Raw genomic sequence first — 23,586 nt, 5'->3', positions numbered from 1 at the left:
ATTACAACACAGACATGACTAATTATTTCAGCCTGAGCTTATCATAAACTATTTTACACAGACATTTTGTATTGCAGGATGCTTTATTCAGAAGAGCATTCTAGTGAGTAATTTAAAGCATGTGATGAACTTCAGGTAAAATACAGAAGAGAAATACAAAGACTTAGTCCTCAAATGTTTTCAAAAGAACCCACTTAGATTATGCTTTAAGTTATGTGAAGGCTAAGAGCATACAACATTTTTAAACATAGAGGACCAATTTCCCCTTCTCAATGGAAAATCAGATCAACTAAGCTCCAGAAGAGATTACTGAAACAGAGGCATTGCAGATTCAGAGCCCAACTCTGATTTTCAGCTATTTCAAGTTTCTCTCAGTAAATTTTCAAGGGATAAACACAGAGGAAATGAGTGCAAAATCAGATTTGCCTGTAAAGTACAAAGATACAGTATTCCAAAAAAAATCCCATCCAAGTTATTCCAAGTGGATTTAGAAACTGACACGGATCATTTGAATGTTCACATTTTATACAAGAGCTTAGTGAAAAATAAATGAAGCCAACTCACCTTTTCTTTCCTCAAAAATCCATCTCTGAACTTATTAGTGGTAAATCCCCTTACACCAACAGAACGTAACCGCTGGTACTTAGCCTGAATATATAAACCCTTCTGTACTAAGCCCGATTTATAATGGGTTTGCAAACGGCCATCTGTGAAGTTGTTCTGTAGGGGTGGGGGAAGGAAGGAAAAAAACGCACAGAATGAAGATATCAAAACTCAAAAGTTTGTATATACAGTTATATACATATGCAAAACTTAGAATACTGAAAGGTATTCTTCATTTGTAAGTACAGAGTTCCTTCCATTATTTCCAATTTAATGGTTCTCAGACCACTATGTAGTCTGTGGGCCAAACTGCAGTATTGCACTTACTGTACAAAACAAGCAAAATTTTCTTCCTCAGAAAAATCAAAAATGTTAAGAGGTTTTACAGTATATGTACTAACTATAACAGGAGAACAGAGACAGTTCAGGACAACATCTCACAGTTGCTAACACTTCAGTGATGCCAGGCCCACAGTGGGCACACATCTTAAAAAAAAAAAAAGTTATATTAAACAGAAGTCACTGTATCAATCTTTTCTATGGTTTTAAAGACTGAACATACACTCATCACTCTATGCTTTCATCACCTCCAGACTGGGATAATGTGTGACCAGGAACAAAGGCCACAGAGATGATAAAAAAGACTTGTGGGTGAATGGTGCTATAAATGTACAGAACCAACAATACAGCAAGATCAACACTGATAACAGCATTAAAATTATTAAAAGGTTTACATAAGTACTCAAACCTCCAGCACAGTAAGTGATTAAAAAGTTTTAAAAGGAGTAAGGAAAACCTAGTGTATCATTATTTCTCATATTTTTCCAATACTGCAGTTTTAATTTTTTAAACTTGGTCCTGACAGAAAGCATTACTTGTATACACTCACCCTTTAGATAGGAAAGTTCAAGTGGTTTAGGAACAAACTAACAGAAAAGACAGGAAGCATATTGACCATGTAAAATTCTTGTTATTTTTGTTCTCTTCTGCCCTTTAAAGCTATTTATAAAAACATACCACAGAAATAACCTTTCTTGAGAAATGCCCATTACTTCGGCAAAATTGGTCTCCTTTTGACAAAGTAAGGATCACTTCAAGAAAATCACATGCTCTGAAGTTGCAATAAATTTGGTAGCAGTTTTTCCACTGTGTGGCTCGTGAGTAGCTAAGAAGAACTGTACAGGACAGAGGCTTCTTTATGCAAACGAAGAGTTTTTGCTATTTTACAGATCACTTCACCCATCTACAACATAGGATATAACTGAGCAAGTGACCCCATCAGTCCCCAGGATGCCTCTTGCAGTGCTTTGAGGCAGAGGGCATTTGCAGAAGGCTACCAAACGCTATTTTCTTTTCCGTAAAGCATCAGCATCCTGGCACAATGCAATTAAACACAGGTAAACTCCTTAAGAACATATATGCCTACCATAGGAAAAATGGGAGGACATTTTTAATGCTATGTTAAGTCCCTGAACACAGTTAAGATAAGTTCCTATTCCTTTCATAGCTGCTGTCATTCTCTGACCTGACATAGGCGGCTATAAAGGAGCCACTGCTCTGTCACTGCATTTGTATAGGAACAAGTAGTAAAGGAGCAGACAGAACAAGAAAGTGGAAAAAGTCACAAGATATTAGAAGGAAGATTACACATAGCTTTTAACTTTCAGCTCAAACATCTACATGTTCCATAAGCAAGGCAGGGGGGAAAATAAGAGGTATTAACACAGAACAGAGTCGACTGCATTTGGTAAGTAGGCACTGCAGTCATACACACCTTAAATTACTTCATTTTGCTTTAAACCATGTGAAAACATCATTAACTTCTAGTCTAAAGCATGAAACAGCTTATGCTTAAATGACATCTAGTCTTGCATTAAGATCCTATCTTACAAGTAATGTGAATAAGAATGCCTATGAACCAATTGCCTCAGGTTCTAAAACAGGCCTATGAGCAAATGTTCCACTAACATGCTAAACTGCATAAGAACAGTGAATGAAGTTTAGGATTAAAGGTTACCCTAGTGATTCACTGTGAGATGTCATCACAAGAGACCTTTTAAATTTTATAAGATTTCTCCAGTTTCTTCATAGAACTGCTAATATCTTAAAATATCTAAAATAACTAAAATATCTTAGTTTTTGCCAAAAGGTTAATATACCACAAGATCATATGATTTAAAAATACCCTAAAACTCCTTTTGCTTATTAAGTTAGAACTCCCTCATTTTATGCATCAGGAAGGTTTGCTTTGTTGTTTTTAAAACCAACAACAGAAATATTTCGAGTACAGAAAATAGTCAAATCATCTTCCTAAACAGGTTTCAGCAACAGCAAAGGCAGGAAAAATCCTCTGTTATAAAGCTGGAAAAAAAACTGATGAAAGTAAATCAGGTCAGCACTGCTGTTTCCACAGCAATAATAATAAAGGTGCTTTACATATAAGCAAACCACAACATTAAAGTATTGAAGTACCATGAGACACAGCAATATTCAAGTTTCACACGTACATGTGATGCCAACTTAAGCACACATTTTCTTGCTTCCATTAACACTGGCAGAATTCTAGGCTGACGTAATGAGGCCAATTTTCTGTTTTCTTCTTTACATTTCTTTACATTAACTGGTAAGAGTCCCCCATAACACTGCTTGCTGTATCAGCTAGAGAGCCATCCATCCTCTACCCTACACACTGACAATACAGAGGCGATAATAAGAGACCATTATGTCAGCCTAGCATAAGATGTTTTTAACATGTTAAAAATGCTTTACACTTGTTAACTTCAGCTTGGAAAACCTTTCTTAAAAAAAAAAAAAAGAAAAAAAGAAAACACAAGGAAAAACACTCCAAAATAACACCATAAAACTAGCCCTCTATTGATGGTGTTAACTTAGCTATCCAGCAGATTGACTGGTAAAGCATACCTCCCATTTTGGGAGAGCCCAAAAGTTTATCTCATGGTTCTCTTACATTTAGTCTGAGGGGAAAACAGTCTACTCAAATTCATCCAAAGTGTTAGTTACCTAAACTAATGAATAAAAAAAAAAAAAAAAAAAAAGATTTACCTCACCACCTACAAAACAGGAAAAATTGCAAAATTGCTCTCTATTCTACATGTTACTTTACTCCTAAAATAGATCTGTAAAAGCATTAAAAAAAGTTATTGAGGAGTTTCACTGAAATATTTCATAATAGCTTAAAAATGATTTTGGATAGTTCATGAAAAAAGGTAATAAAATGAGAAAGAATATACCCTACACCCTAATGGAATGGCCCAACCAATTAAACAGTGAGTAAGAGTAATTAAGTTTAAAACAAGAGAGAATAGATTGTCCTAGATTTGATTAATAGATCTGTTCATAACAGAAAGGTAATTGGACTTGGGCACAGTTTGCTAGTGTCAGTAGGAAAGGGGAGGGTTTTTTTGTTTTACTGGCCCTATGATACATTTTACAGTTAAAAAAGCATTAGAAAGGCACTACATTACTCCAGGAAGAAGCACATTTGCCCACCATCTCTTTACCATCTTGAAGCTCTGAAAATAATACTTTACAAAATTCACATTTATATGAAAAAAGCATAGGTAGCAAGATATGAGGTATCTATGAGAAGAGATTAAGAGATCAGTTCCCCAGAAATCACTGTATGAAAATACAAATAAAACGCAATAATACAATTCTAAAAGCAATACAATTTATTTCACCTAATCTTGGGCAAAAATTTAGACTTCCATGTGTGTTTGGTGAAGGAAAGAATGCTACCCAGCTTGTTTTGATACACTGGCTGTCTAGTCATCCTTCACTTTCTACAATCCTCATTCAGAACTGTACAGTGAATTCCTTTCTTTCATCTGTATGGATGTATTACTGGACAGTTCAGCTCAATCCACTCCCAGCCGTTTTAACTACAGAAAGCTAAGCCTCTCATCCCTTCATTGGGAATAATTCAGCTTTTTCATGGCATTTAAGACAGTTTAACATGTTGCCTGTTGCCAAGATCAACATGATCAAAGCACAAGTTTATAAAACATATAAAAGTTCAACTGTACCTTAAAGTGTCTTCTAATAGGTCCTGTATTTTCAAGATGTCCTCTAATTCGTCTGTGAGGGAAAATATCATTTGTTTTTGAAGAATAGTAAGAATTCTAGGGAGAGGAAAAACAGCAGTTATTAGCTTGCTATTGAGTTATTTTAAATAACAAGTTTTCATGTTACACTAACCTTACATTGCAATTCTTTGCATCTCACAGCATGCCTGGCAGCATTTAAAGGCACCAGAACACCAGCAGCACATGGCCTGGGATTAAAGCTGGCTGAAGCGATGGCAGATCCCACAGAAGCCAAAGATGGTGCAAACCATCACACTAGAGTATCATTCTTTTGGGTTGTTACCTGCTCAGATCTCTTGGACTAAGGTTCTCCACCTCTGTCCCCACAAAAACAGATGCTGCAATTCGCATGCAGCAAGTATAGTAGGTAGGTTGCTACAGCAGTCATCCCTTCAGTCAGGGGTAAGAGCAACACGATTAGTACTCTGGAGACCCCTGCTTAGTATGTGGTCATCACAGGTTAGTGTACTTTTGAGCTGATGCGTGCATTACTACTATATAAACCACTTCAGCAACCAGACTGCAAATAGCCACATTACACTAGTCCTCAGAAGATCCTGCTTTTAACTTTCTTTGTATTACAGGACAGTACTTTGGAAAAGACTTGCCTGCCACAAATTTACATCATTTCAGAAACAGGTGGCACAGATAAGTGGTATTGAAATTGTTTAATGTTGACACACTGAACAGCTGCATTCAAACAGCCACAGTTGCATAAAATAGAGCACTCCCTCCAGCCACTGCTCTACCTACACATTGTCATCCTTTTTCAACTTTTCCCATGACAGCTCCCTTCAGCTGATGCATATTTTAATATAGACAGCTTCAAAATTATCACATTCTTTTCTATTTCTCATATTACATATAGCACAATTATAAACATTTATAGAGGCATTACATACTGCCATATAATAAAGTCATCTATTACAGAGCTGAATTGCCAATGAACTCCTAGCAATCAAACCCAATTATTTTTCATGTTCCATTTAGAAGTATTCTTGAATAATCACACACGAAAGTTCCATATTCTTGGAATCTGTTTACTCAAAAGTAATCAAGAGCTCCAAATGAATTCTGAGAAGAGCCTAAAAAGAGAACTCTACGCAATATTTCATATACACTAACACCCGACAACTGCAAATGCAGACCTCACAGCTTACAGAACTTCTGTTCTTTAACAAAATACCAAATCATTACACTGTCAGAAACACTTCAGGACATGTTCTGTTTAATTAGAATAAATGGAGAGAGTATTGCTGCTAAAAAAAGATCTCAAGTGATTGAGAAAAAAACTACAGCAATAATTCTACTCTAATATCTTCAGACTTGAAGACCTTTTGGTTTAAACTGAACTTTTCCCACATAGGCTGCTTGCAGGAACATTTGTGTTTCATTCTTTAAAAAAGAGAGAGAACCCCAAGATGGTTTTTAACACTTACTAATTTGGGGGGGGGGGGGGCTATAAGTGCTACAAAAAAGTGTTATAACCGAACTTATAATTGAAGTTTAACTCGTGCTTTTTTTTTTTTTTTTTTTTTTTTTGAGAACAGTATGTTGCCTATATATCAACCAACAATTTATTCAGCTTTTGAAAATGCCTTGACATGAGAAGACTCGGCAGAGAACAAAAAAGGACCACCAAAAATTTCATGAAGTGAGACTAGGGTAGTCAAGATGGTTTTTCTTAGAAAAGCATATTGGAAAGGAAACATACAGAGAAAAGCAAGCCAGGAACTTCCCAGCTTCCTTCTTATCATAAGAATAAGAAGATACTCAGGTCAATTTAACTTTCTCCACACAATACATAATTAAGCCAAGAAATTCACTGTTAAGAATCATTAAAGTTGAGACTTGAGCAAAACTCAATGAGAAACTATTCAAAAAGACTTCCCATTACAGTTAGTGGTAATAATGAGCCTTTGGGAATTAAATAAAGCCCATCTTAGAGAAGTATGGGCCCTTCTCACTTTAACAACTATTTTAGTCACTGTAAGGACATTCTGATATGCATCTCTGATCAGCACATTATCAGTTTTTGCATCAGGCACCATCTTAAAACCAGGTATGGTCTGCTGATTAAACCTTAAGCATCTGTTCTTTACTCATGCTGATATACATGCCTCCTCAAGCAACAATAAAAAAAAGGCATGCCATAATGAAATTTTACTATTAGGAAAATCCAAAAGCAAGCTGAAATATTTATCTAATACATTAAGAATTTCAAATTCTGTCTAATAGTTTAAGATGCTGGAGTGTTCTGTCAATTTTTTTTAAACATTTTTGAAGCTTTATTGTTTGAGTCATAGTACTGTTATGCTTGCCCTTTGAAATCTGGCCCTCTGATATGTTCTTTTCTCTCAATATTTACCTGTAAGCAAAGCAAACACGAGCAGTGTTGAAGGTCAGTGTATTTGTTGTGGACTTCCTGGGGTTTGTTTTTTAAAATTACAGGTGGAATACTACTAAATACAAGCGGTACAGATGTCTACTGCATATATTTTCGTACACCTTCACAATATTCCTGATACTTGTGCTATAGCTACATCTCCTCGGAAACATAAAACAACTTCCTACAAGAACCAGAGCACTCTGGACTTGAGTTCTTGGACTGCAGAATCAACCAACAATTCTTACCCAAATAACTGTTTAAAACTGAGAAGAAAAAGAAAGTTACTTCCTTATCCTATCAAACATGTCAGCTGCTGTTCATGCTTCAATCCATTCCTCAATCTTCCAACACACATACTCCATTACTATATATTCTTCATTTTCAAATGTTTACCATTTAGCAAGATGTGACCAAGCACCAATGCTGTGGTGACCCACCAAACCATTTCTTAAATCCAGCACACCATTTTCTGAATATTAACCTCTAGTCACCATCCTTACACTTTTCAGTGTACACAGTAATGTTCGCACCTAAACTGTTCTGACACAAGATTCACTGAATCACAAGGTCCAAATATTTATCCTCTTACAGAAAAGAAGTAAGAGTGGCCTTTGTCTTCATTTTTTTTAAAAGCTCAGTTCAACTCCATTAGTATCACATTTCCAAACAAAGTAGCTATGGATACAGTCACGCAGTTCAGAATTTATTACAGAAAACTACTTAACACTGAAATTACTCTTATACACATAGTTGAAATTACAGTTGGCTACTTGGAAACCACTCTACTTCTCAACTCTCACAACAAACAGTAAAGCAGTGCTAGAAGCTTACATGTGCAGAGAACAAGTTTGTTCTACTGCCCCTCAGGAAAAGATTTTTTGCAATAGCTCCCTACCCAGAAGGGGAACACGTACTGCCCAGCCACATAAGGAATTGTTTCAGGAAAGGCTATTTTGAGCACCACACGCTCTCCCACAGCATGTCTACACAGCCCAAGAAGTGCTATACCACTGGATCTAGCTTTCTCAGCTTAATTAGCTGAACTGCCTCAGACACAAGTGTTAGCTATATTGGTGATCTTCTCTACCGAGGACAAAAATCACCCTCTATGTTATTTTACATATGAAGCATTAGACATACTAGACAAACAGGAAAACAGACAAAAAGAGCAGAATAAGAATCAAAGGCAAGGGCAAAGAACAAAACCAGAAGATGCAATTAAAAGCTGGTAATTGGTGACTACAGAGGCATTTGCAAAATATAATGCCTCTAATACAGTTGGCTAGTATTGAATAATGTTTACTGACACATGTGGATGGTCAACTAAAGCAAGCATTTTAACTTCCCACTTATCTACAAACCAATTTGTGCATTTGCTGACTACAAAAAGTCATCCTTTTAGGATGCTTGAATAAATAATTCTTTTTACTGTTAAAAGCTGTTGTGCTGCATTGGTTTACACTGAAAGATAAACTATTATGTCTGCAAGGCAGCTACATTTGAGTGATGGGTCAGAACTTAGAATAAATATATCTACTTTTGCTGGACCTCAGAAAAATTTCATGGTCTTCTGGAACTCTGTCAGCAGGGTACCAGTTATAACACATGAGGAACCATTATTTACATTAACCTCATCCTTATTTTGCAGGCACCAAAAAAGATTTTTATACTGTACACATTTTAATAAAATTTTTCTGATCTCTCCAGTTGTCCAAGTTAAAGAAGCAGAAACATTTGGAAATGACACTGCATTTATTTAAAAGGAAGTTTCCAACAGGGACAGTTTTATTTCTATTGAAACCAACGTAACTATCTTTCCTGTTTCAGTATCAAAGTACATCACAGAAGGACAGTCTAAGAAAGAGTAACTGTCCAAACTAGTTTTGATAAATTCAGTATGGAACACAATGAGCTAATCCATTGTACAACATTCCATCCTTAGGGATATAGTTTCAGGCATTTTATTTCTGTGATCGGTTCTTTACTTTTTTTTTTCTTTTCCCTTTTTTTTTTTTTTTTAAAAAAAAGCTTTCCAGAACTCTCTTCTCTCTGAGAAACATCCATATTAGTAACAATGCCACCTACACAAAACAAGATGCAGACCTTCCTTTCAAACCACTGGCAACTAGACTGAGTATTGTATTCCCATTTCCTTTTCCCCAAACATTACCTCAGACTAGCTGCTCAATAACAAGGTTCTCTAATCTATAATTTAGGCAGAATTTTATTAAGGGGAAGAAATGTGATATGCAGTGCAAATTTCTTTTATAAAGCTACACCCACTATGAGTTCTTATTTCATAAATCTCCTTAATTCAGTAGGTCATTAAAAACCAAAATTATTTTGACCTGTTCCAGCTATCCAATAAGAAATCTAAAACTGAGCACCTTATTTCCTCACTCTCTGAAGAAGTCTTTCTATTTCTGTATAAATGCATTTAACATTACCTACCTGATCTAGCTTTCTGAAACAACAAACCAGTGGCCATCTCCCTGCTATGTTATAAGAACACTAGCAACATTGTTTTGGAATAGTACACAGGCATTCAAAAAAGCAAAAGAATCAATACTTTCGTTGAACTAGCATGTGGCCATAAAAATGCTTTCAGCTGACATGAACTAATCTGTGCTGCAACAGATGTCCAAGGAAGTCAGAGCTGTTAAATTATGAGCAGTCAGTTTTAGTGTTGACACTTGAACAAGTCTAAAGATAAAGCGTCAGTTGAAACTTAAAAGGACAAGAAATGACAGGTCTGCAAGTTCACATCAGCCTACGTAATACAGAAAAAGCTGCATTAAGTATAGTTATGAATGTAAGGGAAATAAATGCTTAAGTTACTATTTCATATTTAGGCTTACCAGGTGAGGTTTTCCAATAAACTTCCTGAAAGGTGGTTTAATGAACCTTATCGGCTTTTGAAAGCCATCAATATGGGAGTTTCGTAATTTTGAAACACTGCAGCTTTGCTGATTCCTGATCAAAAACAGGAAAAGGACAAAAAATTAAAATTAAATCCACAATTTATCAAACGATGTTTAAAATGACCTTATTAATCACTTAAAAGCGCAAAGTGACAGTTTTCAACCATCCAGCAAACATCCAGGATGTTTGCTGACAAATTACTTGTCTTCTGACTAAACAGAATCCCAGATCACCTAGAATTACACAGTAATCTGTATTTTGCTATGCCATTATGAATAAATGGAGATTTGCCTTCCTGAAGTCCTCGCTATCCAAATCAAGCTTCCCTGGTTCACACAGCTATGCCTGCACAGCTGGTTATTGCTGCCCTCTGCTGGTTGAAACGCAAAAGCATTTCAACCACTGCTTCGCACTACTGCTATCTTTGCAATTGTACAGAATTTTCCATTTTATGAATTTCCAAATCAGACACAAGCTGTAGATAAATAGCTAGATGGTAGTTTTATGCTCCAGTTTCATCCTCAACAAACTAGGTGCTGTGGTCTTCCCCTCCCCCCCAAGGCACATTGTTAATATAGATGTGTCCATCAACCTCTAAACAGAACATTTACCAGGAAAATGAAAAATAATTATGAGAAGTCAAAAATTCATGGTTTTGGAAACAGTAACAGTTTCCATGGATGTAAAATAAATTAATGTGACAAATCAAGACAAACTGGCCCAGCTAATTAGGCAATCTCAGTATCTCATACTGAATCAAAGAACAAAACTAGATCTAAGGAAAACTGTACCCAGGAAAATTGTACCCATCATTGATACCATCACTATCCTCAGCCCACACGATGATGCACGTCAGGTCTGACACTGTACTCCTTCTCATGTCTAGCACCAGAACAGCCACACTTCCTAGAGAAATCTGAGCTTCTCTCTATAAGCAGTGTATGTAGAGGGTCAATAGAACAACTGCATGTGTGTGGGGAGAGAGGGAATTATCTGGGAAGTAGTTCCTGGATTATCAGGCCAAATGCTCATTAAGAAGAGTACTAGGTAGATAAAAAGGCTATACACAATAGGCAAAGAAATTTTTCTTTTGTCTTTTGTTTAAAGAAAGTGAAAGGTATCAAACTCAAATACAGGAAATCTGTTTCTTCTATAGCTCTCAACCCTGCTTCCACCTGCCCAAGTCACCTTTCCTTTGTATGCGTGTATTGTCACAGTCTGTCATTACAGACTACATTTAATACGATGCTGTCTGTTTTTAAGAAATACCTTCAAATCAAGACTATTGCATGGATTCATTTATTCGGACAATTTTTCACCTAACGTTTCTTTTCATACAAGTAAGGCAAGTCATCTCTGTGCAACCAGACAACCCTGCAGTATCAAAAATGAAACAGGATGACTCAAGACAGCAAATGTTTCTCAGCCAAGTGTCTTGGAGGAATTCATAACAGTAAAAGCTCTTCCAAAATCTCTACTTTTTCTGCACAAAATTCTCTCAGAATCAGAACTCCTCCAATATTTTGCAAGTACTCCACATGACATTACAGACAATCAGAATAGCAAGACATTTATTCTAAAATGCTTTTACAAAGCTACCAAATACCAAGAGAACGTTATATGCCATAAAATAAAAATATAAATGAAAACAGCGAAGTCTCTTTAATTTCTTCCCTCCTCATTCAGGGCTTCAGTTTGTGAGTTTGCTTTTTGTTTTTTTTTTCCACTGCAGTTTAATTTCCTTCAAGGTAACACTTCATTACAGAGCAAGTTGCAGGAGCATCTGCAATGCATGTCAGTAGAATTTCAATTCAAGTCAAACTTAAAAGGACAAAATCTAGTGAAAAGAATCAGAATATATTTGAATGCAACTGCAGGAAAGTGTCAAAAAATAAAATGAATGCATAAGAGAAGTACAGGCTTGGGCAAACAGGTACTGGCTAATTACCTTGGAGTTACACCATCTATATGAAATAGCCTCTCATCTTCATTCTGCAATCTCTCTTTTCTTCTCCTTTCTATATCATGCCGTAGATCATTTGGATCTTCTAAAACTCTCATAACGTTCTAGTTAAAGGAAGGGTTGACATCAGGTCAGTTCAATAGTAACTGAACAATATTAAGTGATGCAATTGACTTTGTTCTGTTTTTCAGGATCATGTCCTGTATAGCCTTGATAAAGTAGTTCAACTATCTGCACTTAAGACAGATGCACATTAACCCGAGAATCCAAAGTCCAGAGCAGTTACAAAAAAATAGTCTTAAACAATCACCTCCCCTCCATCTACCTTGTCACAAGTTTCCAAGTAACAGTGAACAGAACACTGGAACAGCTCAGTATATTTCTGCATGGAGTTACCAAGGCAAAAATAGTCACAGAGATCCCAGTAGTAAGAAGATCTACTGTTCTTAATTAATTTGAATCTCTGCATACATATGCTATAGAGGAGGGGGAAAAAAAAAGATAACACTAACAGTTAAGCAAGATAACACTAACAGTTAAGCATAGTCTGAAAGGGGAAAAGAATCCCCATGCCCTTGAATAAAACCACAGGAAATAAAATTCTGATCTTCTATCTGGATGTTCAGTCAGTCTAACATTAGGATACAGAAGACATCAAGGCTTTTTCTAACTTCAGATGGAAAGTCAGATCCATATGTCAACAGTCCTCTACTTAGTATTTGTACTATTTTAAAATAAATAGGGTTGCAAGCAGCAGGAATAACCCCCTAAAATATTCCAGCTACTCCAACACACATCTGTATGGTACCAACCAGAGAGCACAGTACATCTGCATCATTCAAATTACCTCTGAAAATACACTAAAAGTGTATGTACTTTCCTAAAAATAGGCAAAAATACTGATAGCATCCAAAGCATGTAATAATGGCTTACCATCAGCCAAAGAAAAGAGATTATCTGCAACCATATTATTTCAACTTAAATTATTAACTTTCTGACAAACAGTAAGATACCTGTGGAGATTCAGATGGCACAGTTCGTTTGTTCTGAAGTTCTGCTAGAGACATATCAATCCTCCTGAAACAACAGAAATATTACATAAAAAACATGCATAATAATAATAATGGTCTTGCTAATTATAGTGAACTACTGAACTCTTTACAGACTATTTCCAGTCAGAGAAACAACATTCCAGGTACTTGGGGTCAGCTGTATAGTATAAAGCTTACCAAAGATTCATAACTACTTTAATAGACATAAATTAAGACAAAAGCATATCAGTTACCTGTGAATTTCTGGATCCAAATGTATTTTAACTTCATTTATATTTGTAACTGGTTTATCCTGAATTTTTGAGAATCGTTCATGTAAAGTTATGTCAGAAGATGTAAAATAATTTGCTGTGAAGAGATATTAAATACAAGAATTTTTATTTTTAGTGTTTGAACCATATAGTTGGAAATCATATCTTTTAAAAGATTTACTGCTAAGGATATCTCAACACAACTTTTGAAATAAAATTTCTAAGTATTTCCATTTGCTGTTCAACATTCAGAAATTAAAGACAAGGCCAGTCCAACTTAGACATCTTTCTTATCAAATAAAATTAAGTTGAATAGAAAGGCAACTTTTTATCAGCTCTATCATGGTAATACTCAAGCTACTGTAATCTATAGCTAATAAAGTTCAACACTGAATATTATACAGCACTCTAAAAACTAATCTGGAAAAATAAAGGAAATACGTATTTCCAACAGTGACTAAGCAAAGTAAATACAGCATAAATGAGGCCAAAGACAAGCACTTGGGGTTTACAAGGACAACATATCTAATTTACTAGATTTCTTTCTAATAATTATAAACAAAACAAACACATATACCCAAAATATTATAGCCACCTTTAACTTGATGGATAATTGTGATTATTTCCTGAGTAAATTCTCTTGATGGATTGTTTTCAACATTTTGTGTTACAGATTCCATGTGCTCAAACACTGGATGAAAATTTTCATTTTTCCTGCCAATAGCAACCAGATCATGTGACATCTGTCTCTCTGTAGTATGACTAGAAGCAGCCCTAGAATAAAAATTTGTAAATATGCAATTTAATAGAATTCAGTATATCTGAAAGTTTCAAATAGACTAAATAGAGTAAAACGGTAAGTTAAGAAGTGTTCTAAGAATAAATGCAATGAAACTGAAATCTCATTTTGTTCCTTTTTTAATTAAAGGACTTTAAACAAGAAATATTGGTGACAACGTAAGGAAGGAAAGCAAGAATAACATACAGCTAGGTATGACGGAGCTCTCCGAAATCCTTGTTTTAGTGAATTATGTAATACAGTATTTGTAAAGTTTAAACTTAATTCATCTAGCTTACGAAATAAAACACACTAATCAAGACATTGATTTAAAATACTTTCTTAGTGTAATTCTGGAAGACAATTATGTGCATTTCTTCACGTTCATAAAGAGCTACCAAGCACTTCCAGAACAGTTCAGAAATCTTATTATCTTACAGTGTCTTTAAAAACCAAATCACCATTTAAAGTCTAGTGAAACAGCTCTCCTTCAGAATGACCTGTGGCAGCGTGCAAACTTAAGAATACATACTTTGAATCTTTTTGTCAGTGTTATTCTTTTTAAATGAGCGTACTCTCAAAAGGCTTGCATTTCCTTTTAAAAGTTATTTTGATATAGAAGCTAACACTTTTTAAAAAAAGTTGATTCTGCTGTTCTCATTGCAATAAAAATGCCTGTCACTTGTAAAGTTAAGTTCAGGACTCACAACGTTCCACAAGAAAATTTTCGGGGCAGAGGCTCCATTACTATGCCTTCTGGAAAGCGATTATGAACCCGCCCACGCTGTATCTGAAGATCACAAGGCACGTATCAGACAAGAAAAGGAAAGTATGACAGGCAGCCTCTAGCTTGTCCCAGAAGTCACCCACCTGCCCGAGTAAACTGAAAATAAATGAACTCAAGACAGGAATCAAAAATCTGAGTTTAAGCATTTACTGTAGATGCTTTGAATTAGCTACCTCCTCCCCAGGTTTATACAGAACGCATTCTTCTCAGCCAAGGTACTTCAAGTCACATGCTAGTTAAAAGACCTGAAGCAGGCAGTAGGAATACTCCCAGGCACTAGCTTCTAGGAAATTCATGTTTTTATTTTTTAAGAATTAAGATGTTCTTCACTTTTGGCTGTGGAAAAAACCCACTAAACATGAAGCAAGCTGTAATCGTTACAGCACTTTCTTTCTTCATTCTGCAAATAATTACCATCTCCATTGCATCCGACTCTCCTGATCAGCAAGAGACTACTACATACAAGACTCTTCCTGTGTGCTTACAACAACAAGAATTAAGCTGTTTTTCTTATATTATCTTTCTGAAAAGATAAACAATTGTCCTAGCACTAAGGACCATTGCTCCTCTTTCCTTTCCTCAGTCACATATTAGTCCCCTATGTGCAGAGAGCAGTTGGTCTAATCTTCATAGCACTCCATTTCAGTGCACGTTTTTGAAGTATTGAAGAGAGATAAAACTTCAGTACATGTGTTATATTTGGGATAAGAGGCAAAAAGACCTTTAAAACAAAAGCCTCTCAACTTCTAAAAGGGATTACTGCCATTATATGACACTCTTCTCTGCATCAGCAAGGCAACAAACCAAAAAACCCTGCACAAATCCATGCAATCCACACAGCTTTGCCTCTACCAGGTAACTATCATCTACAGTTTCATAATGTTAACTTTTTTTTTGCAACATTCAGCTAACATGGTGAATGCTAAAGGCAATCACAAGAATTACTAGAAGATGAATATCTACTCCACTGCTTTTCAGTTCTGATGCCTGAAAATAGATTGCAACCTCATTTGTTATAACAATAAGACAGCTCATGGGTTTTAATTTTTGACAGCTTTAGGGAACTTGAGATCTTGAATATTTGTATGTATGCCTGAAATTTATGCAACTGAAAGGCTCTGGTTTTCAAAAGAAATAAGGGACTCCTTAAAAAAAAAAACTGCTTATTTTGGAAGAAAGCACAGAACTATACTTTCCTGCTCTTGCATTTTTTTAATTCAAGTAATAATATTTACTCATCGTAAGCAACTTTTAAATATCAGGCATACTATAGCAACTAAATTTATGTCAGGCATATTTTTTTAATCCAATTTCTACTACATCCCTATAAAGTAAACTAGATTATTTTTTGCATCGAAACAGGCTGTGAATTTCTAGTCTGGACAAGTTAACATTTTAAACAAAATAAAATACAACCTTGCTTTGTCCTTATTACCTCTTTAAGAAACTTTGGTTTCTCCAATATTCACAAAGAAAGAAGATCAGGTGAATGGAAAACAATACCTGTACTTGGTCACCATTTTCTTCATATCCACTTTGATTGTAAGACGTTCCCTCCTACAGTTGACATCTGACATTTTCACATCTGAAACTGTATGACTTGAATCATGCTGGCTACTGGAAGAATCTACTTTTTTCCTGATCTCTCCTTCTTTCCTTACTCTTTCCTTCTGCTTGTTCTTACAGGATCTCAGATCAACATCTGTTTTGCAAGAGTTAACACATGCATTGCAGCCCTTCTTTGAACTATATTTAACAGGTACTTCAACATGCCCTTCTTCAGTCTGTCTCGCTCTTCCACCGCTAAAGTAACTTAACTCTTTGCTATCCCGGGCACCCTTAGAAGAATTGTATTTCTGGTCTTCCTGCTTTCCATACTTCTGAGCTCTGTCATCAGAAAAAGACTTTTCCCCATCCGGATGCCGGCGTCGTTTGTGACTGTATTCATAGGCTATCTTTGTGACAGATCCCTCCGAGTACTCCCTTTCGGCTGATCGGTGAGGCTGGGCACCCAGATTTCTTTGCTCCTCCTTTTCTTTGTAGGGTGCAAAAGAACGTTCTTGCTTCCACTTGGAATTTCTTGTTATTTCTCCACCGTCATACCTCTCCATTTCCTTAGCCCTTTTAGACGTGTGCCCATATTCTCTGTAATCGTGATCTTCAGGATACCTGTGTTGACATAAAGCAATTTACACTTGCACTAGAGAAGAAAGTGAGAACTTATATGTGCAGAATGTTGGACAGCAGAATGCGTGGCAAGTTAACCCATAATCCCTCACGCCAAGGTACAGATGTGCAGGGGCTCTTAAGAGGGAAATATTATCCTTTCATACTCTAGCCATCAATATGATTTACTTAAAAGACAAATACTTCACTACTACCAGTCGCCCATAATTAAACTACAAAGTGGCAAACGTGTTTCAAGGTGGATATCTTCAACTATAATGAAAACAGACTTTCACTTGAGGCTTTACACCACAATACCCAGGTTTTAATTATTTTATTCCTATACCTCTTCTGTAAAGAGCTCCTTGCAGTAAATTCATCAGACACTCTTCTGGGTGACTGACCATACTTCTCCTCATGTAACCTCTGGTGCCTCAAGTCATCTTCATGCCATTTTCTTTCAAGTTTACATGAAGCCCCTAAAGGTCTATGAAAAGGTTTCATTCCTTTTTCATTTCCAGTGACTTTATAGTGCTCAGACATATATCTTTCTTCCATTTTGTGCTGGTAAAATGGCCGGTCATGTTCTTTATATGGTATTTCTGAGTATTTTGGTGGTAACTGGTATCTCCTATTGCTTTCAGTTCTTTCTGATGAATGTGTTCTGTAGGGCTTATGACTATAAGTATCTTCCAAGAAAACTCTTTTTAGGTTTGGTGAAGGTGACCTACGTTCATAAATTCTCTGGTGGTTATTTCCATGAGGTGCAAATCTAGAATTGCTTTGTCCATACTTTTCATCTTCTGCTCTCCAAGGCATAGACTTCTTTGGGTCCTTACGAAAGCTTTTATATTCACAGTCATAATTAATATGAGCATGCCTTTGCCTATGGTGTTCTGGACTCCTAAATGCTGGAGATAAGGACCTGAGACAAAAGAAAGATACAGTCTACTTTAAGCAGCCCCAAAAAATTGAATCATTAAGAGTACTTAATGAGAACATCTGTTCAGTACAAAAACATGACTTAGTACAGCACACAGTTATTAACCAACTAGTAAAAGGAAAAGTTAGTACAAGCCAAGATGTTCAAAATGTCATTTGTCTAGCTAGAATAACAAGCTTACTTTCATCCTATTAAAAGTCTTCATAGGGAAAAACACCCACTCAAAATACTGGTAAGTCAGTCATCTTCCTCTCACTGCATTTTTCATCTCAAACTAAAAATAATGTTTATATATAAGGCTTCTACTACATTGAAAACAACTGTTACACTTTTTTTATATTTCTCGAGTATTCTCTATCTTTGTCTGCGCCAAGAGAAAAATGGGAAAGGAAAAAGCATATAAAGAAATACAAATAACAAAAAGGAAACAAGTCTTAGCAGGGCTAGAAAGCCATGCCAAGAAAAATTGCTGATTTAAAGCATTAAAGAATGTCTCATTTTAGAAAGAGTAAAATGTCACATAGGCTTTTTCTGCACAAAATAGTTTGAGAAAAATACTTTTTGTATAAGTGTGCACATATTTATGTACGTGTATGTGTACATACATTATTATTGTTGCTTTTGCTATTAAAAATTCAATTGCTAAGATCAACTTATTTGCAGCCTTCCCAGCTTTCACTTTTGTAACTAAGTCAAAATAAAAGTAAATTAACTAGAACTCTTTTGGCTGAACTCTAAAGAAAAGCAGGATGAGCCACTAGTGAGAACAAGAGATAACGCCATAACCCTAGAGACCAAAGTAGCTCTGCTTGTATTCACATACTCACTGCAAACTCTCAATACCCTCTTTAATGCAGAAATTGAAAAATAAGAGATGAAAAAAACTAGGAAGTCACTTCCTTTGTGCACATATTGCAAACATACAACTTGATGCAGCTCTTTGTTTCTGCAAAGAGTTCAGCCTCAGAACAGCACTGCACCTATGCTGCCGTTGTGGGATTTATTTGCATGCTTTGGTTAAGGTTAACTTTTTAACAAGTGCTCAACTTTTCTCCCAGCCCTTCATTCACAAAGGACAGATTCCCAGTTATCAAGAGGCAAGTAGGTGGGATTTCTCCAAGAATATTTTTCTAGGTTATCTAAATTCCCTTGGTCTGGGTCATCACAAATAAATTGTTAGTCTGTCTAAAAAAGCCAACTCCAATCCAGCAAAAGATAAAATTTTGTATTACACCCTGATAGCTCTTGAAGTCTTCAGATCATATTCCAACCTCTTAGTTCAACATCTGAAATTCTCATTTTAAGTCCTAAACATATTACCTAGGCAGGTAACAAACTGCATGATGGTTCTGGTAGCATCAACAACACATGCTACTAAGCCAGTCTCAGAAAGTAAAGGCATTGTGATTCCCTTCTTTTTTTCATCTTATGCTGCAAGGCATATCTAACTGTGCTTAAAAAAATCAAATTTGAGGTCAGCCCCAAAGGCTCATGGAAGCCTAAAAGGTTTGAGCTCTCCCTCTAGATCAAGACACAAAACAGGATGCCTAAAGGTATTAAGTGGTGTTCAAGCAAAAGTAATTAACTATTGCCTGAGAGGTTGGTGCTTAAAATACTTCCAAGTCCCAAAATGAGCAATCTGAACATGGTTCTTGGTGGAGAGCAAAATCTTAACGTCTTTAGCCAGAAGTAGTAAAAAAATGTAGTTAGAAAAAAAATTGTTCAGAAGCTGTTCAATTTGAAAAACAAATTATGTTTTTGTAAAATACACTTTCAGTTTGCGATTTTGGCCTCTTTTGGCTTTCTTTTTCTTAACAGTTTATTATTTTCTTAACAGATTTTCATTATAAATCCCTATGTAGAGCTACACTTCAGAACAGGAACAGAGTTAGAGATAAATGTTTACCTTTGTTTCCATCGTGGTGATCTTGATCTAGATCTCGTCATCTTTTCTCACGTGTTTGAGTTTCTTGAAGCTGTAAAAACAGTATGAATTACTAGTCTAATAACAGAATTGCACTACAACTGGCAATACTGGCAGTTATTTTTAACAAGTGCAGCATTAGATGATCCAGGTTTGACACTACAGTAAGCTTTCTTTTCAACTCCAATTCTCATTTTAAGGCAAGTAATTTTCTTTCCTGACTGGTGATCTGAGAATACAGTTTATTTTCTTTATAATCAGTTTAGGGTATTTGGTCATTGCTCATTTTTTTCTCCCTACATTTTATAATGCTCTCTATTCATGCCTTTTTAATGGTAAGAATCTCACAAAGAAACTGCAACTGAGAAAATTATGCCATAATTATTAGTACATACTGAATGCCGCAAATGATAGAGGGAAGAGGCACCCAGCACAAGAATCAAACTTACAAAGAAAAAGGTTTTAGCATGCAGTTACCCCTATATACTGCACTTAGATTTGTAATATACCTTGATGTTTTTAAATGGACTTTGTGTTATCTCTTACTGCTCCATCAAATGTTAACTTTTTTAACATTTCATCTATATATAACAGTGTACAAAAGATCTCATCTCTATACTTCACTGGTTAATCTACTACTTCTGCATGCATTTAAACAGTTAACAGAGGGAATATCACAAAAAGCAATGCTTTTTTTTTTTTTTCTAGTACATTACTTTTATACTACCAGCTAAAAAATGACAATTTCAGCCATGCGAAAAATGAACATTAGATTATATGAACAAATGCAGGATAATTAGGAAAAGCACTGAAAATAACAAACTAAGCATAATTAGTGTTATAAAAGTCCATACTACAGACAATTCTTGAAGCCTGTAAGTAGTTTTGGATATCCCTTCCCACAAAAGATATGGAAGAATCAGAGAAAAGATTAATGAAGTCTACTCTTCTTGCCCTTTTTTGCAAGAAAAACGTTACACACTTGGGAAAGAAGTGATGGAAGGATCTACAAAACCCACAAGTAATGTGAAAGCAAATAGGAAAGGAAAATTGTGAAATTGGCAGGTAGCAAGCTTAGAAACTGGAATTTGGACTACATACACCCACCTACAGCTTCTAATTACTACAAGATGCAGTAAAGGCCAGAAACATAAATAGGTGCAAAAGCAGATCCATCAACAGCTCTGAAATTAGCAAACAACCAATCATTGGAAACTTGAGGAATACACAGGGGTCAATGTCACTCTACCCCTGCTTGGCATCTTCCATGAAAATCTGCTCACAGACATTCTTGGAGACAAAGAACAGCCTACACTGCCCAACCATGGCTTTTCTGACACTCCTAATCACTCATATCCTTTCTTTTGTAATTAAATCTTTACCTGACCAACTGAAAGGGGCGAAAAAAATCCAGTATTTTTTCCAGACACACAGACAAACCTGGAAAAGGAGATAGGTGACCACATGCCTGTTTCCTCCCCATCACATCAACTGATCCAGTAACATACTACCTCTCTGTATCTACATCATTTGTATCATTATTCTCTTTTAAGAACGTATTGTTGTAGTCATATACAGCATACTTTGCTAGTTAATAGCACACACTGGCATTAGACAAACCAACCTACCGTATTTCAGGCAACTAATCTGATTCTGAAAATGTTCACTTCCTAATCATTAAGCCAGACCACAATATAACCAGACACTTATTTACAACACAGCAATAGCACAGGTCCAGAGAAGATCCTGAGGGGTTTTTTTTTGTCATTGTTTTTTAAATCAAAAAGTCTCCCTTACTATGAAAGTATTTGTTCTGTGACAAAACTGTCAATGTGGCAAGGAATAAAGGTGTAAGAATTGTTGCCAAGGATAATAAAGGAGAAAACATGAAATACTCCAAAGATGTACGGTATTTCTTCTTTGAACAGCCGAATATGAAGTTAAGCCTTACTTATCCTAAAGGTACATATCTGAAAAGAAGATGGCCTGAATTTACCTAGACTCTGTTTGCTCTAAGACTGTACTAGCAAACATTAAATATATTGCTTCAAGAGTATTCATAAAAAATAATTTTTATTTTATTTTTCTAAGAGTAAGATCAAGGCCTACATAATTCTGTGCTTCTCACCAATAAAAGAAACACCTTACCAAGTGGTACAATATGTTGAAAACATGATAAACCACACGCTGGCTAACACATTTAAAAAATATATAATGTAAATTTTAACAGTGCTTTATATGCTATTCAAATTTCTGCTTTCTGTCTTCCCTTCGGTTCTGAACTTTTAAGCTTTTATCCTTCATTTTAAAATGAAGCATAAAGAAAGTACCATTAAACTCCACCCAAACCATCTTACAGAGCTTGGTACAATGCCAGTAGATCGTATCACAGACCAATCAAGCTAGAAGCTGAACATACATAGCCGAAGCTTTTTCTATCCACATCAGCTAAACAATCACACTAAAAGCATGACAAAGATTGTGACAGCACGTCCTAGCTCTTAGCTTAGGATAAACAGGATTACTGTAATTCCAGCGAAGACACTCCTTTTGTTGAGGGCAAAGAAACTGTTCATTCACTTTAATGCACCTCCTTGAGAAGCCGCACAGAAGTAATGCGATTTCCCCGCAGCGCGTTTGAGAGGCGAAAGATGTACGAAGGCAGGAAAAGCTCAATCCCAATTAAAACCCCCAGCTAACGCTATAACAAACAAATCTACGTAGAATTTGAACATACATTGCAAAGTCCAGGTTTAAATCATAAGGCAGCTCCAAGCCCAAAGAAAGCTTTCTGTGGGATGGTTCTAGGTAGCAAGCCTGTCTACAGCAAAATTATTTGAATCAAGCGGAGGCCCTGCGCTTCCTGAGTCAGCCATCCAGATGCTTCTGCAAGGCCAATTCAATCTGAACCAGACACACTAGGACCTGCTATATTCTGGATTCAGAATTTCACCAAGTTCTCCTTTTCAATCTTATGGGAGGCTGCCACTGTGATAAGATGCAAAGAAGTATTTTTAACTGGGAGGTAATATTACTCAGATCACAGTGCTGCTTGTTATTGGTTGTGTTACAACAATAAGTGACTCATTATAGAGGAGTTATCAGTGACAGTGCTCAGTTTTTAAACATTAATGAAGAAAACCACCTCTTATTTTGTTTTCCTTGACTTCTGGAATTTAAATCAAGCAACTTCTGTCTCAGGAGAAAACACCTTAAGCCTGTTGCCAGCCTGCCTTGGATTCTATCCTTAAGAAATCAGTGCTTTGACAAGTACAAAATTCCCATACCTTTTTTTTTTTAAGAATCTGAAAGAGGTATTTTGAAAGAAATAACTCAAAAATGACCAAAAATACTTCGGGTGTGTCAACCAGAACACACATTCTTTTAGAAAGGCTATCAGTTTAACAACGTGTTCTACTGGACCAGGCCATCTCTAGTAGGCAAAGTGAGAAATCACAAATTGATGCAGCCATCCAGGAGAAGGGAGGGGAAATAGAGCTCTTGCAAATGCAAACAACTCCACGTGGGCAAGTCTAACATAGCTAAAACCTTACAGATAGAACACAGATGGAATAAGAGTAGCTAATTCTTCTGTAAATAGACCATAAAAGATGCAGACTGCTTTATATTTCTTTTGGGTGTGGACTGAGCTCTACTGAATCAGCATTTACAACACAGATGATGGAAAAATCCAATGCTGGA

At 36.0% G+C, this 23,586-nt stretch overlaps 1 protein-coding gene across 5 annotated transcripts in view; it reads right to left on the bottom strand.

Annotated features, from left to right (window-relative positions):
- BCLAF3 (BCLAF1 and THRAP3 family member 3) overlaps positions 1 to 23,586 on the bottom strand; it is a 34,864-nt gene that overhangs the window by 6,000 nt on the left and 5,278 nt on the right. Inside the window, exons 2-11 of one of the 5 annotated variants that reach the window (XM_062600707.1) lie at positions 19,867 to 19,936; positions 17,364 to 17,942; positions 16,355 to 17,020; positions 13,882 to 14,060; positions 13,269 to 13,383; positions 12,997 to 13,060; positions 11,969 to 12,087; positions 9,957 to 10,071; positions 4,650 to 4,745; positions 565 to 720 (exon numbers count right to left, since the gene is read on the bottom strand). In XM_062600707.1, the coding sequence (XP_062456691.1) occupies positions 565 to 720; positions 4,650 to 4,745; positions 9,957 to 10,071; positions 11,969 to 12,087; positions 12,997 to 13,060; positions 13,269 to 13,383; positions 13,882 to 14,060; positions 16,355 to 17,020; positions 17,364 to 17,942; positions 19,867 to 19,907 (2,130 nt within the window). In that variant the 5' untranslated portion in view covers positions 19,908 to 19,936. Of the gene's footprint in view, positions 1 to 564; positions 721 to 4,649; positions 4,746 to 9,956; positions 10,072 to 11,602; positions 11,892 to 11,968; positions 12,088 to 12,996; positions 13,061 to 13,268; positions 13,384 to 13,881; positions 14,061 to 16,354; positions 17,021 to 17,363; positions 17,943 to 19,866; positions 19,937 to 23,586 lie in introns of those variants that run through there. The other 4 variants (XM_062600717.1, XM_062600726.1, XM_062600742.1 and 1 more) reach the window with 4 other exon arrangements.

Source organism: Rhea pennata, chromosome 1 (genome assembly GCF_028389875.1).
Source record: "Rhea pennata isolate bPtePen1 chromosome 1, bPtePen1.pri, whole genome shotgun sequence".
Taxonomy (NCBI): domain Eukaryota; kingdom Metazoa; phylum Chordata; class Aves; order Rheiformes; family Rheidae; genus Rhea; species Rhea pennata.
This window is presented reverse-complemented; position numbering and strand designations above follow the sequence as displayed.